Raw genomic sequence first — 18,538 nt, 5'->3', positions numbered from 1 at the left:
TCTGCGTGTTTTCTTGTGGTCTTGTTTGCCCTGTGTTTGATGTCATTTTTCATCTTACATTATCAGCACCCTGATCGCTATGGTTTGTTTTATGATTTGGAAATTGGTTGATGTTTTTCCCCCCTTATGGCAGGTAGTGTTCTCCTGTGTTGGTTTACCAAAACCTTTTGTTTCTTTTCTAATATACCTCTTTCTCACAGCCACAACTTGGTGATCAAGTATTATATGACTACATGATTGAAGATCACACACACATCACTTAACCCTAACGTTTTTTAAAATATGCTCCCAGAGTATTTAGTAAGTCAAGACATCCTTGTAAAAGAGATTAAAAATCTCAATGGATTTCTTTCCTGGTAAAATAAAGGTAAAATAAATAAAAAGACTGCATACAGTACCACTGTTAAAGCACCAGGCAGTCCATCACCATTGGTGCATACTTTGATTTCCTGCTTGTTAAATGCACACTGTTGCTTAACCCCTCACTTTCAAAGTCACATAGTGTATTTATATGCTTTAATTTGATCGTCTTGAAAGTTGTACTTTATTTTGCTCTCTGCAGTTACAGCTTTATGCCATTTCTGTTTGTCATGTTGCCTGTGCAAATGAGCCTTAGACCTATTGCAATGCAGCATCTCATTATTCACACCTTCGTCATAGTGACAGTGCCACAGTGTTGCTATGGACACAGCCCCGTTGCTAGGCGATGCACTCTCAATTGGAATTTGTAGTCTAATCAGATTTGGCCGAGAGATGCACCTTACAATTGCTTTTGAAACATTTCAGGTGTGAGTTTAACTCCAAAGGCCTAATATTCATTCTATTCCTTATTTGTGGTGTAAGGGAGAGCATGGCAAGTTGGTGTAGATTTAAGATTTACATGAATAAAGACACATTTCAAATACTTTCATTCAACATTATCTGTTGTTATCTGATAACAAACCTGCTCTGTGAATAATGTTTTCATCTCTATCTCTATCTCTATCTCTAGAGAGATGGATGCACAATATTGTGCATATGTGGAAAAAATATGGTGTGGAAAAAATGTAGTAAAGTGTGTGAACAGGAAAAAAAATCTAAATCAAATCTATATTTGGTGTAACCACCCTTCAAAACGGCATCAGTTCTTGTAGGTTTACTTACACAAAGTCAGGGGTTTTGTATGCATATTGTCAGGTGTATGGTTAAACAATTATACCAGACAGGGGCTGTTGATCACCAATTCCATATGTAGGTTGAAACACAATCATTACTGAAACAGAAACAGCTGTGAACGAGGAATACATCTGGGTGATGAACAGCCAAACTCTAGTTGCTGTACGACGGTAACAAAGGAAAAAGTAGGGTGACTGATTTTAAACAGCAAGAAAGTTTGCGTAAGTTGGTGGCTGGGGTCGATGGATGGGTAAAACCAAACCTGGACTTTCACTCAGGAGACTGCCGTAGGAGTTCCATGTGAAACCTAGTAAATGGTGAGTTAATTTTGATTTTCAAGTTAAATAGCATTACTGACTTCCGTCACTTGATTAATGTGACTTCAGTCACGTGAAGTCACGTGATATGTCATGTGACTGATGTAATGTCCTTACTTTGACCCAAACATGACATTTTCCTAAACCTAACCAAAGTGCAACAGTTTCACATTAACCGCGTGTTTAATGTCATGCGACCTGCATCACAGTTGTTCCGCCGAATAGCTGGAGAGCAGTACCAGAACGACTATGTCTGCAGGCAACAGTGAAGCATGGTGGAGGTTCCTTGCAAGTTTGGGGATACATTTCTGCAAACAGATTTGGGGATTTGGTCAAAAAACGCTTAGCCATTTTTTGCCAGTGGATAGAGGTAGGAAACGAGGCCCCCACAGAGCTCTGATCTCAACATCGAGTCTGTCTGGGATTACATGAAGAGAGAGAAGCAACTGAGGTTGCCTAAATCCACAGAAGGTCTGTGGGAAGTTCTCCAAGATGTTTGGGACAACCTACCTGCAGAGTTCCTTCAAAAACCACTATGCAAGTATATCAAGAAGAACTGGTGCTGTTTTGAAGGCAAAGGGTGGTCACACCAAATATTGATTTGAATTTTAAAAAAATTCTGTTCACTCTCTTTGTTAAATGTGTATCATAAAATGATCATCTGTTAACATGTCTATTTTTGAAATCATTCTTACTTTAAATAATTTTTCCATACCTGCCTAAAACTCTTGCACAATACTGTGTGTGTGTGTGTGTGTGTGTGTGTATATATATATATATATATATATATATATATATATATATATATATATATATATATATATATAAATAAATAAATAAATAAAAATTTCATTCAATATGCATGTGGCGGTCATAGCCAGGACGGTGTATAAGGTGGATATTTTCCTGTTGTCCTGTCAGTCCTGTTGTTTCCTTTGCTTTTGTGGTGGACACTGATTCTCGTGTCTTTCTCAAACTAATCATCTACCGTCCTGTTTTGAGTGTAGGTGCCCTCACAGCGAATGGCATTAGTGCAGACACCAGCACTGAGATTGGGCGAGCAAAGAACTGCCTGAGTCCAGAGGACATTATCGAGAAATACAAAGAGGCCATCTCCTACTATGGAAAGGTACAGACTGAAAACTACAGAACAAAGATTTCAACCAATATCATTGTTGGTGATTTAAAGATACTAATTGATAAAATTCTGTGTGATTAATGTGGGTGAGTTTTTCATCTCACAGACTTAATGCTGTGTCCCATCCAGCATACAGTCCATGAGACATTACCACTGTGAAAACGGAAAATTGACATTAAAAGAAATGTATTTGTGCATTTGTTAATTTCAGACAGAATTTTTAATTCAAATACAATCTGTTTAAATCAAGGCCAGACATCGCAATTAATGACGAAAGCATAATATAAGAGCAGTCAATAAACTCAATGAAAATAAAACTAAACAGAGGCATTTAGTAAGTCTTGAGTTGCTTTTTAAGGGTTTTTAAATCTCTTGGATCCTAAAAGTTGTTTTAGGATGTTTTGAGCAGCATTCGAATGGTGATTTTAGAAGTTGAATGACAATGTTATGATCAAAGCTTCAAACTATTCGGTACACGCCCTACAATGAACACACTGTAGTTTATTTTGACTCAAATCCACATACAAGCATTGTTTTCACTTAAAAATGTATTAAAAAGGGATGAAGTTAAAAGTAAAATGTTAGTTATAAAATGTTTTTATATGTGATTGTGCCCTGAGACATTTTACACCTTTGAGCTAAAAGTGGGATTGTAGTGAGAGTGGATTGTGCTGCAGGAAGCTGTTGAATCCTTTTTGTGGAGTTCCAGTCTCAGCCATCAGACCTGTAGCAAACACTGTCACTACTGCTAGCTACAGCAGGAAGCTCATCATAGGTACTTAACTATTTTATTATTATAATTATTCATTTTAAATTGGGTAATCCAATCCATTTTATTCCAATTACCCATGGTCCCATTAATTGAATTAATCATATCAATAGGAGTTATTGTTATATACTGCTGGGGAGTAATGGAAAAAATGTAATTTAATAATTCTAGGCCACATCATCCCTTTTGATTTCCCTTCATACTTTAATACTTTGGTCAGGCTGACTGTGAAACAGGTATAAGAATGCATACTGTGTGGTATTAAAAAGTTTCAATTGGTGAACGCTATGGAAAATTAAAGATGTGTATTCATGACCTGTTTTCAAAGATTTACGTCTTCATTAGAAACAAATGGGCTTTGGGTTGACTGCCACGGACAGGGTAGGGAAGACCGTAGCTTTCTAATTTAGACAGGCGCCTTACAGCATTTTTCTCTTGATTTTAGGTAAAGAGGATAAAGACTGTTAGGGCATGACCATCCAGAGCTTTAAAAGTGATCACACCAATCTTGAATTGGAGTTTAAATTTGTAAGGAAATCAAGATCTGCGTCACATAAGACAACTTGTACAGGTAGTTATGCGTCGTCTTCCTGCCTTTAGATTAATGCTCACACTGTACATGATAGTGTTAAGCTTCAGGTTGCTTTGATACACAAGCAGCACTAGTAGTAGTAGTATTTATCTATCTCACCAGGGGGCAGTATTTGATTTGGTTTGATGCAGTTTGAAGGTAGCGGCAACACTGTGTTCGAGTAGTGTCGGACCAATAAATGCTGACAGCAGCTGTTTATTTCAAAATGCTACATGGGGACAAGACTTACAAACAGCAGTCTCTAGAAATACCATATTGATCAGTGATCACCTTTTAAAAAGCAGACAGACAAAAAAAATTGTATGTATTTGCTCCGTATTCAGTATTTATACTCTTCTTTGACCACTGTACTTGCACAATGTCAGAAAGAATAGTATTAAAGTATCCCTAATGCTTAGGGAAAGCTGAATAGGCTCATTATGCTACCAAACTATTCAGAAGCAACCCTGTGCTTTATCTTCATTATTATAATTGCCTATTTGCACTGACCTCCCTCAGCCCTTTTACCTGTAACTAGTTCATTCAGAATTAAATTACATCTCAACACATAGCCATTCAGACATTAATTGAATTTTAATAAGGAGACAATGAGGGTGGAAGTTGAGGGACGTTAAAAGATAAAAAGAGCACACACTTGCGCGCAGTGTAAAGCCTCAGCAGCAGTCGCTCAGGTTTTTAGTGAAGGCACAACTCAGAGTAGTGGCTGGGAATCCCTGAAAAGACGAGCGACAGGGCTTCCCGAGTTATCACACTTGACTGTAATCCCACGTCTGCGTTGACTGATGAGGGTGGTCATATGTTAATGAAAAAACATTCCTCCTGATTATGAGGTGGGTTGTAGAAGTCAAGGCGACCCTTGTTGACTATTCATTTTTCATTAACGCTGAACCTCACCCGCTCCTCCTCTTATCTCTTGCAGTATAAGAACGCCGGTGTGATCGAGCTGGAGGCCTGTGTGAAAGCTGTCAGGGTGCTGGCCATTCAGAAGAGAGCCAGGGAGGCCTCCGAGTTCCTGCAGAACGCTGTTTACATCAACTTGGGACAGGTACGCTATCTAACTGGGAAAGGAATGCTTTTCTAGCTACACAGGGTAATTATTACAGTTCTGGGGTGACTGCAGGATATCTTACTAATGTAAGCAGTACTGAGTGGAAAAAGCACACTAAAACAGAACCATTTTCTGCCCTCAGAGTGTTACCCTTTTAGCTCTTCATCATTAAAACAAAACATTTTATACACCTTTCAGCACAGCAAAGCTCAAACATCCAAGTGAAGTGAATAAGCAAAACACTTTTTTGAGTGGAGGGGAGACTTTAATGTTGTCTCCGCAACTGCAGCTATCAGAGGAGGAGAAGATCCAACGCTACAGTATCCTGTCAGAGCTCTATGAACTGATTGGCTTCAATCGCAAGTCTGCATTTTTCAAGCGCGTTGCCGCCATGCAGTGTGTGGCTCCCACCATCCCAGAGCCGGGCTGGAGAGCCTGCTACAAGCTGCTGCTGGAGACTTTACCTGGATACAGCCTGTCACTTGATCCCAAGGACTTCAGCAAAGGTAAACTTGAACACTTGGAGGTAGTAGACCATCTACAGATACATCTACCATAATTTTCTTCACGCTTTCACATCTGAATGTTTCATGTCGAAACTAATCATCTCACATATTGGATGTATTGTGTTTATCGTTCATCTTTATCGGTACCGTTATTGATAATTTTTTTTGATTCATTGATGTATTGTTTATAAAACATCAGAAATTGTTATTATTATTGAAAAAGGCCTACCAGAATTTCCCAGAGCCAAAGAGGACAGATTGCTTGTTTTAGCTGACCAACAGTCTAAAACTCATAGATATTCAATTCACAGTAAAACAACAATAAGAAAAAAAATCTAATCATATTCACATTTGAGAAGCTAGGACCAGAGTATATTTGATAGTTTGGCTTAAAGAGGTGGTATTATGCTTCTTGGCTTTTTCTCTCTCCTTTATTGAGTTGTATATCTTTTTTGTGCATGTACTAGGTTTGCAAAGAAAAAAACAGTCCAGCCCAAAAAGAGTTCCCATCTCCCACAGAAAACTCTGCTCTGAACTGCCTGAAAACAGCTCGATTGTAGTCCATCCTTTACTTCCGCCTTCTTGTTATGTCACAAGAAAATACGTATCATAATGCTTGCAGAGCAGCTAGTCTGACACGCCCTCAAAAACAGTGGTGGAAAAACACTGAGCTGCAGCACCTCTCCTCTCCCTTCCAAACACTAGCTACCCTCCAGGCAGTCAGTGGACATAAAGTTGTTCCTGTGATGTAGAGACAGAGCTCAGTTAAAACTTCATGGATGAAAGATACTTTTGTTACAGATTAATAACTCGCCACTCTGAAACTCTTGCTCCAGTCCATGTTGCTAAGCTGGTCGGCAACATGTAGCCTACAGCTGAATCAAAGCTGTTTACCGACTTCTCGCTGACCCGCCTTTCTCTGCTTCTGATTGGCTAGTAGTCCTTAACTAGGAACTGTGCATGTGCAACTCCCAACAAAGATCATTTAGAGGCAAGATGTATCACTCCATAGCTAAAACGAAGCCTTCAACACAGGGTGAAAAGAGGAGCTGCAGCAATGTGCAGTTAGAAAACAAATATGGTGTTTTTTGAAAATGACACCATGTAAACCTGTTCTGGTACAATCCCTAAATAAGATTTTGAACCTGAAAATGAGCACAATGCCACCTCTTTAACTTAAACAACCAGTGTGTAAGATTTCATTTCTAGATTTCTTAGGCGGCCCACCCAAGTGAAGTCTGTGTGGGAAACACTGGTATGTTTACATTAGTGTGTCATCACCTGAAAATCACAGAGGGAGCGGAATGCTCTTCCATCCAAACACTGGCTCTAGAGATTGTCTTTTGTGAGTTTCTGCTAGATGCCACTAAATCCTGGTTCATTATCAAAATTGATGCCAAATCATTTGTCTGTCAATTTAGCAACTAATTGTTCCAGCTCTAGCGTGTTGAAGGGCACCTAAGATTGAACAAATCAGTGGCCTGTTTCCCGATAACAAAACAGGCCACTGAACACATTTCCCAAAGCAGAGCGAGTGCATGCGCATGTCTCATTTTTTTTGCTGTCCGTGGTGCTGAAGAGGGAGCTGAATATACTACTGCATACAAGTACCTTCATGTATTAAACTGTCTGTAAGCCCTGATATACATTTATAATACATAAATCACACAGTTTTATACATTTGAAATTGTTTTATAATTGTAGAATTGTTCAGTATGAAAACAAAGCTTAATGTGGTGTAAACGCTATGCAGCTTTCAGCTTGCTGCCCTTTATAGTTCATGTTCCTGGGTGGAAGTCAGTTTAAGAAAATGAACTTTGATTTAGCTGCTGCTGGAGGCACACGTTACTCTTAAACTCATTTAAACCAAAAATGAAGCAGTGAAGGTTCCTATTGGCTTCATGAATATGCACATCATCTATTGTGAATGTCAGTCTGTCATCATTTCTAGATCAGACCTCCTCTGTATACGCATGTGGCAAACAACCTATGCACCATAATAAAAAACACGAGATATAGAACATAAAAAAATCTGTAAAGTTTCAAACAGAAGAAATGAATACATACAGTAGATACAAAGTGGAAGCAATTAGGAACAACAGAAATTCAGCCTTGAATTGGTAGGCCACAGAAAATGTGCAGAAGCCTTTCAGAACTTTCTGCAGAGTCAATAGCTACAGACCTCCAAACATCGTGTGGCCTTCGGATTAGCTGAAGAACAGTGTGTAGAGAGCTTCATGGAATGGGTTTCCATGGCCGATCAGTTGCAAAGCGTCGGTTGCCGTGGTGTAAAGCACGCGACCACTGGACACCAGAGCAGTGGAGACATGTTCTCTGGAGTGACGAGTCACGCTGCTGTCTGGCAATCATATTGACGAGTCTGGGTTTGGCGGCTGCCAGGAGAACTGTACTTGCCTGACTACATTGTGTCTAATGTAAATTTTGGGGAAGGGGGGATTACTGTGTGGTGTTGTTTTTCAGGGGTTTGGCTTGGTCCCTTAGTTCCAGTGAAAGAACTGTTAATGCATCAGCATACCAAGACGTTTTGGACAATTTCATGCTCCCAACTTTGTGGAAACAGTTTAGGGATGGCCCCTTCCTGTTCCAACATGACTGCGCAGTAGTGCACAAAGCAAGGTCCATAAAGACATGGATGAGCGAGTTTGGTGTGGAGTACTTGACTGGTCTGCACAGAGTCCTGAACCCAACCCGATGGACACCTTTGAGATGACTTAAGCCACGTTTCAACCAAAAGTACCGGGGACTTTTAAGTCTCCGGATCTCTTTTCAAGGAAGAAAAAGGTTCCTTCAGCCCATTGTTGTGTGTATTTCCTCCGTGGTCTAAAGACCTGCGAAGATTTGGAAAATTAACCAGCTGACGTAGGCCTATACGCCGTGCAAAGCGATGCACAGGCATCATTAGTAACAACTGTCCATTAGCAAAATTTATAAATGAACATCAGATTTGACTGCAATATAATGACAAACTATAGCGTATGCTTGACCATTAAAGCAGCTTTTTTGTGTGGGAGTATAATGCAGAGACACACAATAAAGATCGTTACACATTTAATAACAAACTGGATAAAGCCATCAAGTTCTTAAAATAACTCCAGCACAGAGAAAGCAACACAAAAATAAAATCGCGACAGTTTGGAAGGTTATTACAACATTTCCAGTGGACAAGAGCTGCAGATCAGCTGCAGTACGCATGTCTGTGTCAGTCTGAGTGTCGAAGGAAACAGGATTTTTAACACGCTTTATTACCTGCTGTATTCAGCTGAGGCCGACTTTGGCTCTGTGTAAAAACTTCCTGACCGATGGAAACTTTAAACTAGTATTTAGCGTAACTTCATCAGCTGTTTGCTGTAAACACACCGCTGCACACTGGCTGCTATTTCCAATAGCCTACAATTAATGCCGACATACGATCTGAGGCGGACATCGGCGAGACTTGTGTGTATCTATCGGATTGTTGACTGTGATTTATTGGTTTGCAAACAACGGAGGGAAAAAAAAAAGAGCCGTCTTAGAAAAACAGCCGACATGCTTGATTGAAAGCCAGTAGCCTCTACTCGCCCAATCAGAAATTCAATGCAAGGTAAGCCCCACCCCCCCAAAGTACCGGTACTTTTGGAAAGTATTAAAATAAACCTTGTAGAGTTGAAGCTGTTATAGCTTGAAAGGGTGGGTCAACTCAATGTTAAACCCTACGAATTAAGAATGGGATGCCATTAACCTTCACGTGCATGTAAAGGCAGGTGACTCAAAACTTTTGGCTATATAGTGTAGACGGGAAGACTTGGAGGAGGACAATTACAGATCAAGGCAGATCTGTTGCTGAATAAATTTGTGTGTTAGTGTTGTTCTGTTTTCTTATATTCTAATTTAAACATAATCACTCTTTTACATCAAACATCACTTAACAAAGAACATCGTCCAAAAAGCTTTTATTTTGCTTATGCTGTGAATCCAACTTGCTTTTTCAGAACACAGATTTATTTTTATGGGTTACAAGTCAAGTAGTGCTGATTTTATGTCAGTAAAAAGGAGTAAACCTTACTGAATTAATGTTTTTCAAATACTGAAAGCACGACCCTCTTGCATGACCCAGAATATGTGAGTGGCGGCAGAATAGCACCGCTTCATTCCACCTCAAGCTTTGCTGTCCTCTCAAGAGTGCTTCTTCAGGGTGTTGTACATTCAAGCCACCACTTTGCTCAGAAAGAGGCACAGTTGAGCCCTGACCTGCGTTTTGAACACTCTTTGGTAAGGGCCCTTTTGGTTCCACACACTATTGACCCTTGCTCATTGCCGCCACTCAGTTGTTAGCATATCCATATTTTCTCTTATGATCGTTATTCAAAGGGTTTCTTTTATAAATTGTTAATGGAAACAAGCCGTAGACTGTTTTAGGTAAAATGTTTGCACTTTGACCGTGAAAGGTTGGTTTTAGATGGTATTTAGGATAGCACCTAACGATTGATTCCCTGGGTCTCTGTCACATGAGTATTAGTTAATCTGTACCACCAGGATTTATTTCCCCTTTATGAACAAAAGATAAATGTAAAATGCAATAACCATATAATCTGTTTGTTTGCATGTGTGAATTCTGAACACTAACCTCAACTTCTGGAAGATACTTCTGAGGTTCCTGTGTGTGTTAGTGTCATTTAGGATACATTTGTTAACAATTGAACTTTTTTTCAAACATGACAGTAGTATTACCAGGGGGTAATTGTCATCTCTTTACATTTAGATCTCAACGTCTACAACCAGTAGATTACCTACTTATAAGGCAACTTTGCTCGCGCATGTTTGTGTCATTTTCCGGTGAATACTAAAAAAAATAGCCTCTGGTAATGACTCAGCGTTGGATTCCTCAGTTGCAGAATTATGGCAGACTGGAAGGTTTGATTGATTCCTCTGCATCTTGTTCATTCAAGGGACATTTTAATTTTCCATAGGGGGGGTTCCACCTAAGTACAGGTCACTTTTGGTGGTCAGACCTAAAAATAGAAATCATTTTAGGGATACACTAAGGCTAATCAGTGAATCATCATTAAAATGTGAAACATTAGGGAAAACAAGAGTAGGGGTTCCTGTTTTATTGGAAACTACATGTTAACAGAAAACATCAGTAATCCTACATTACATGTTTGTAAGTTCACACTTTGTTACTATAACACATGGCGCAAATGGCTGTCAGACAAAGCTGGAACTGGAAACATGTCCTGGGAGTCAAATAAAATCTGTGAAGACATGTAAAGTTGACCATTTGGTGATTTAAATTTTGAGATGAGACAGCAATATTTGGTGGGTGAAAAGGCAGATGAGTATTTCTGGGAACTTGCGAGCTTGAATAACATACCTTAACGTACTTGTAGCCTCCTTTCTCCATGCTGACATGGCAGCTGTAACATCCAAGTCCCAACTAAGGGCTGGGTATCTACTCCGAGTCCCCACAGCGCTGATGGGAAAGCAGGGAATGATGGTTGTAAGTCTTTCGGCTGAAGGGATCAGGTGGGAGTTTATCGAGCAATAAGCTGGAGAGGGAAGTTTAAATGAGAAAGAAAAATAAGGCGGCTGGCTGTGCCCTGCAAGTGAGTGGAACAAATGGATTTGTAAGTTTTGCACTGCTCCCCTCTGTTACCAGAAATGGGGACGCTCTATGTCGTTTTCTGTCTTCTTGTCTTCCTCTCACATAAGCCCCTGCTCTCCACTGTTGTCACGCCGTCACAGACATTTTGGAATATTCTTTTCTTTTAATATTTTACATGTTTATTATCGAGGAGAATAAAGGTGGTACGTGGCATCTCATCACCCCTGCACAGTAGAAAATCCCGCTAGTTTTATCAGAGGCGGCCCGATGGTGCAGTGCCTTTTGAGTCAGGTTTTGCATGGCAGTGTGCGACTGCTTGGCCGTGGCACCGCGCTCATTATCTTGGTGGTGTATTAAATGGATTGCCAGACACCTCCAGTTCAAGTCTGAAAATACCACAAATGAAGTCATTTTTCGTGTTCGGGCGAGAGAGACATCCTCAGAAAGTCCAAAGTGTCCTTTGGATTACTGTTCCGCAGATAAGCACTGGTTTTGGCAGACAGGTGGAAGTCAGCTATTTTTAGACTGCCTGGTGGGTGCAGTTTCACGATAGGAAAAAAACCTTGTGAAGGAATTGCAATACAGTTTGTTCAGATGGCAGAAGAAGTCAGGATGAATAATAACCATGGTAGAAAAATGCTGATAACTGAAAAGCATCACAGGCATGATTTGATGATATTGGAAGTTGTATATAAGCTGAGGAAACATCAGAGTGTTTACAAAATATCCTCCTTCCCACCCACCAGCCCCCCCGGCCTCCCCAGCACATCGTTCCTCTAGTTTTCTTTCCCACTTAGTGAGTCAACAGTCGACAGCTGGGCGTGGAGCAGGGAATCTCGTAGGGGGCTGAGGGTCTTATGTAACAGTTGGTGTCAGGCTAGAGTGCTATTCAAGATTCATGGAAGATGTCTTGTGGAGCTCTGCAGAGCAAACAACGCTGACTAAGTTAGCACCACGCTGGAGCACATGTGACAGTGTCCAATGGGGATACTTTAACTTTAAGAGATGGCTTTAATGGATAGACTTGAGATGTATCTAATTATGTGTGGACTTTTCTGCATGAGGCATGCCAAAAACAGATTTGTAAATGTTTGTCACACACTTGTTTCACAGTCTCAAGCGTTAATCTCATTGAATACATTTGAGAGCAAATAGTACTAACTCTTGTGTAGGTGTGCTGGGAGATATGGCGACAATTATTATCACAACACTAATATTTTTTTCAAATATCAGTACGTAGTACAATTACTATGATGTTCAGTAAAGTGATCTGTGTTCTGTTATTATGCCCTTGTTGTTTTTTTCTGTCAAGTTTTGATTAGTAAAGGTGCACCAAAGCTGTTTTTGAAACTGAGATGATAACAGAGCACCTCATGAGCTACATGCTGTTGGCTGATGAGAGCAGCAGTTCCTAATAGAAATCCTTTAAGTCATTCATGTCAACTATTGATAATGAAACAATTAAATGATTGATTACTGCAACCTTTATTTATTTATGTATTTAGTAGTTATGCAATCTACTACAGCAGAAATTCACAAGTTAATAAATGATGTGCTTGATCCAAAAATTTTAAGTAATGTCATGGAAGTGCTCATTTTGTCCAACCAACAGTCAACAGACTGATAATACTCAGTTCGCTATTACATGGGACAAAGAAAAGCAGCAAATCATCACAAATGAGAAGCTGGAAATAGCAGTGTTTGACATTTTTGCTTGAAAAAAGGTGATTACTGTAAGCAATTGTCAAAAAGTTCTGATTCATTGTCATTTTCTTTTGTTCGACAATTCAGTTAATTGACTTTGATGACTTTTCATTAATATCATGATTGTCAACAGTGGAGTGATGCATCTGTACCCATCTGACATGACCGCTGTGTAACATTAGATGTCAGCAGTGAGCCTTGTCAGCCTTGTGAATGTGAATTTCTCTCTTGTCACCTCTCTCTCAGGAACCCACCGAGGCTGGGCTGCTGTTCAGATGCGCCTCCTACATGAACTTGTGTACGCCTCCCGTCGCATGGGCAACCCCGGCCTGTCTGTACGCCACCTGTCCTTCCTGCTGCAGACCATGCTGGACTTTCTGTCTGATCAAGGTCAGCTCACAGTAAACTCTCACAAAGAGGCTTGAAAAGTAGCAATATTACACTTTCTTTTTTCACTGTAGAATTTAAACCTGTGAGGGGCTTCCAGCTTCATGCGAAGCATTCAAAAAAACAGCCGCCCTGTCCTTTGGTGATTGCGGCATTATACCTTGTGCTTAATAGTATGCGATGCTCAACAAAGCCAGCTTTTTCTTGGCGGGTGTGCAACATTGTGCTCTGACCAGAAATCCTGTGCAACCAGGAGATAGGGTTTTTACTGAAGCAGTGTGAGCCACACGGTCCACTGGCCACACAATAGAGGCCAGCGTAATCCTTGGTTGGCTACAGAGCATGAGAATGGTGGGAGGGAGGGAGAAGAAGGTATGAACAAGATGAAGCAAGCTTACGGTATAAAATATTAAACATCAGCAAAGGGACCTCTGCAGCTGTGTTTAGGGTGCTGCCTATAAAGGTGTTCTTAGAAGCAGCTCTGCTGGAATAATATTACTCTCTACAGCCTTACAGAGATCAAAGGCAAGAAAAACAATACCGTATGATGTAATTGCTACTGTGTTGCGTGAGTGTTTTCTCACTGGAAACTGACCTTGTAAGCTAAGTTCTACCTCAATGTTTTATTTTTTTTGCATTTCATATTTACTTAATGTAACTTTTTGGGCTCAGAATGCTGCCATCTGCAGTTTGGGTGCACTCCTTTGATTTCCTCTTCTCTCGTCTGCAGTGTTATATTAATAATGTCAGAAAGGTTATTGCAGGTTGCTCTAGTGGATTAAGTCCTTTTGATGTGTCTTGGGGTTTGTGTGTGTATATGTCAAGCACAGAATAGAGTTTGGCAGGAAAATACTTTTTCTTGCTCAGGCACACATTGTTGGATGTGTTGCAGTAGGAATTGATCCACCAAGGCATGTGTCTTGTCCACTGCGACAACCCAACCCCAAAACTTCACCATCACTTGTGGCCTTCATCAGGGTCATCGTACAACACATATTAATGTGAACATTTAAAAAGTTACAAAATGAAATAAAATAAGCACAGCCAATCACATACGTACATATCAGCCAATGGGGTATGCACAGCAAATTTTGATATATGGTCATGTGGTTTCAGGCCAACATAAACCTGAACTGGTAGAAAGGCAAGGGGTGTGCCTATTGATAGAAATAGGTGACACCATATTTGGTCCTTACATATGCATCTATGGGAAAGTAACCTTGCTGAAAAATAGGAAGTATTTTCCAATGATGTGTGGCATACTATGAAAACAGCTAAAGATAAAGACAGAACTAACATTTAGAAACATTAGCACATACATTAGGCATTGGGATATATTCAGTTGCGAGCCTAATGTTAGTAACTTGTTGAGTTTGGCATGATCTAACAACTCTTTCCCTAATGTCGCTTTTGAAAGTCACCATAGGTAAGTCTTTGTTGACCTTCACTACACAATAATCACGTAACTGATGAGAAACCACAACAAAGCTGTAATACGTGTAATGAAGATGGTTTTTTTTTAGCAGTGAACACAGTCTTGTATTGTCTTTATTCCATCTAGAAAAAGAGAGTGTGAACATTTTAAACAGCATGATACTTTGTGGAGCAAGTAACATTTTCACTCATAATGAAATTATGTATTTGATGACAGTGGTAATACCAAAGGTGGTATTCAAACAACGTGCATGTAGTTGTGTGCGGGAGTTGTTTAATTTGTTGGAGCTACAATGAAAAAATAATTAAATTGAAAGGGAACTAAAAATAGAAGGATATGATGAGAAGAGCTCTAGATATTGTCTCTCTGATAACATCATGTATTAGTGTTGGTTGCTTAAGTCTTGTTCTTTTTTGACAAATATCTATTACCTAGCCTGGGATTGTAGTGGGAAAATACATTTTCTTTTCTGTGCACGTCACCCACCGGAGTGTCATCTCTGCATTGTTTTTTTTCTTCCAAAGCCTCTCTGATGCTGGTTGTACGTTTTCAAGTCCTGGCTGGTATCATTAGAAACATAGCTCAGAGCTGTTTTATGAAAGGCTTTACCCTTTAGCAGTGCTAGATCTCCTCTGGGTCATGACAAGGTGACATGGTAGGGTTCATTATAGCTGACTGAAGGACGGCCTGAGAGAACGGCATCCGTGAGAGATTAAAAGAACAATAAGGTGAAAAAGAAAGGAGCAGCTGAGTGGATGAGGAGAGGTCATGAGTAGTCGCCTTTTTCCAGTGGACAGGACTAACCCTCGGTTAGCTAAACAGTTACTGGAGCGCTGCTGTCCTGCTTTTGTTAAAATGTAAAATTACTGTTTTTGTCTAAGGAGTCTGGAGGCTTTGAATGGAATTGTAAAATGGCTGTTTCTTGTTAAACAAAAATGATCTTGGTCTATCTCTATAGGGATCCTTTGCACTATGTTGTCAGACACTTATAATAACAATCTGAGCCTGTCAGTTGCAGCAACAAGCACTTAAGTAGACACACTTTGACGGAGCGCAATTGCCCGCAAGGATTACGTTGCTGCCCTGTTTGCTCTCTCAATACTGGACTGATTTAAAAAAATGTTGAACCCATTAGGCACTTATACCCTTTTGGCACCAAAATTAGTGCGTACTATATGCAGGTTTTTTTTAAACGTGTAAACCTAAGATAGATGATTGCCAGTAGATGACTTTGCCATTTCTGTTTTATTCTGAGTTATGTTCGAAGTCATGAACTCTGTAAAACAGATGGAAGCCAGCGACAATGTTACGGTGTTTGCTGTGTGTAGCCCATAAACTGTGTTTAAAGAATGTTTTTGTTTAACAGCACCATGCTGGGCAAGTGACAGGTGTGTTTACAGTGTTTGTGTGCTCTGAAAGACGTCACAGCGTAGATATAAAGTCACACAGCTGACAGACCTAGCATACCTAATACTACATAAACAAATGGATGTCGCACCGGAAAAGGGGCGAGAATTCCATCACTGAAGATCGGAGCTGGAGCCGATAAATACGTGACTACCGCAGAGTCATTTGTACTCTTTTACACTGAAGACAAAAGCCAAGGGTTTTTGTCCAGTGTAAAACGTCCTTAAGACACACAAAAGGGAAAACAGGGTCATTTCATTAAAACACACTTAACTAAGCTCTGTTTTAAGCTAGATCACTATAAACGATGGAAAACCCTGACGTTTTTACTGTTCATTCTGATGACCAGTGAAACTGTTGCATATATTTGGCAAGAATGGCTCTCATTACTTTAAGTATTAAATTGATTTGGTTGTGTAGGGCTCATGGACTTGCAGTAGTAATGCCAAATGCAGATGATGTCCTCTAAAAAAAAATAATAAAATAAATAAATAAAATTCACATTTCCTGAGAGATGAAAGCCTGGTCCCCATGTTTTCCCAGGGTAATGATCTACATTGATATACATTTAATGTTCAAAGACAAATATACCTCAAATAACTGTGTGCAGTTACTGTTACCTCTGCAGTTTAGCAATTTTAGCAAATTAACAATAAAACTAAAAAACATTTTCTGTTATTTTGCTGTGTCTTTTAAATACTCTTCTTCTTCTTTCAATTAGAGTAGTTAACATGCTCAATTAATGTTTTTTTTTTTTTTGAACCTACGACTGTCAGATTTACCAAAACAAATAGTGTTATGATCTATTATGTCGTATTGTTGTTCGTTGCAGCCAGGGGCGTATCTGCTGCAATTCAAAGAACACTTGCAGTTGTGTAGAATACTAATCCTCACCAAACAGTTTAATGTGGACATAATGACGTGAAGCTGCAGATAAAACTCTCCGTCCACCTTGAGATAGCTGTAGGAATGTGTTTAACTAAAAGGGAGCGCTTTCATGTAGCCTAAAAGCAGATGTAGACAGATGGCTATTTAACAGATAATGTTAAAGGCGCACTACACTGGTTTTACCCAGTAAGATTAGTTTACAAGTCATTAGCAGTACTACTCAGCCTTTGAAAACAGTAATGCATTGTGTTGCTCTGGAGGACAGAAAATAACCCCAATACTGTCAGGATTATCTCTGCTAGGCTTTGAGATTAGATATTTTTAGATATATTTTAAATTGTGGTAGGAAATATATGGGCATTTACTAGGCAGTCTGGTTTTAACAGAATACCCTATCTAGTTGCATTATGGGAAATATAGGAAACAGTTTTATGAGAACCCATATCTGGGACTAAAAGATCTTGGCCTCTGCTGCTGCAATCGCTTGTGAGTCCTCCACCTTTTTGAAAGCTCAAAAGTACCAAATTGCTAAAGTACCCCATTAAGATTTGTCTTTATTGGAATTGTTCCCATTATCACTTGCTTTGCATATTTATACATTTTCAGCGGTCATTTCATTGCAGTAGCTGGTTGAATCACCTAATCAACACTTGATTTGAGAAAGCACAACAATGGTAATTACTTCATTTTCATCAAAATGCCAACCCTTGACGTTCCAGTAACTGGTCTCCCACCCATGCGAGCACATGCAAAGGATCATTCCTGGGTCAGGAAACGGTCACAAAAATAAACTCACGAATAGATATGGAAGATGGAAGTTTGGTATTGCTTAGTGAATTTCATATCAGAAAGAGTTATGTCACTCTTTCAGTTGCTCAGTTTCCAGTCTACAATGATTCTTTTTTTTTTTTGAACAGTAGTGTTTATTGTTTTTTGATTTATGTTTCACTTAAAGTAATTTTTTGCTGCTGGCTTTTTGCTTGAAATACCCCCGCAAAAATCTAAATTATTCATAAATCTGTTGACATGTCTGTTTGTGGTCTGTCAGTAGTTTTTATTTCACAATATAATTTGATAAATCACCTTTTGAAAATGTTCCTATTGTATGTGCTGTCATTAAAGGTATTTGAAGCTCTAGTTTCACCTCTTCCCAGTGGTGTCTATAAAATAGTGTCTAATGGTGTGTTCACATACAACGCAAATGTAATTCTCGCCACGCTTTTCTTGCGGGGGTTTTATTGCTGAACAACTGCCAAGTGTTCACACACAACGCAAATAAACACAACCCGCCATTACCACAGCTGTATGAACCCAAAGTAAACATTTTACTGTGATTTAATTGCAATAAACTGTGAAACTGATGCCGAAATAACTACAACATGATGCTAATTTGTTAAACATATGAAGTCATGCTTAGTCAGCAAGTCAGCAGGACAACAACTTTTTAAATGTTTGTTTTCTGAATGGAGTTCGGATCGATCAGGGCTATGCTATGCTAACTTATTCACAGTAAAGTACAACGATAGCTGGAAGAAAGTTATAGACCCATATTTTCTGAACTCACCAGGTAGTTCAAAATCCTCGTTTTCC

The 18,538-nt window shown here is 39.5% G+C and overlaps 1 protein-coding gene across 3 annotated transcripts in view; it reads left to right on the top strand.

Moving 5' to 3' along the window:
* trappc9 (trafficking protein particle complex subunit 9) overlaps nt 1-18,538 on the top strand; it is a 272,399-nt gene that overhangs the window by 9,014 nt on the left and 244,847 nt on the right. For all 3 annotated transcript variants that reach the window (XM_046059801.1, XM_046059800.1, XM_046059802.1), the window contains 4 exons: nt 2,480-2,601; nt 4,891-5,016; nt 5,309-5,525; nt 13,078-13,221. In XM_046059801.1, the coding sequence (XP_045915757.1) occupies nt 2,480-2,601; nt 4,891-5,016; nt 5,309-5,525; nt 13,078-13,221 (609 nt within the window). The remainder of the gene's footprint in view (nt 1-2,479; nt 2,602-4,890; nt 5,017-5,308; nt 5,526-13,077; nt 13,222-18,538) is intronic.

This window comes from Micropterus dolomieu, linkage group LG09 (assembly GCF_021292245.1).
Source record: "Micropterus dolomieu isolate WLL.071019.BEF.003 ecotype Adirondacks linkage group LG09, ASM2129224v1, whole genome shotgun sequence".
NCBI classification, from domain to species: domain Eukaryota; kingdom Metazoa; phylum Chordata; class Actinopteri; order Centrarchiformes; family Centrarchidae; genus Micropterus; species Micropterus dolomieu.
Note: the sequence above shows the minus strand (reverse complement) of the source record. Positions and strands in the feature narration are given on the sequence as shown.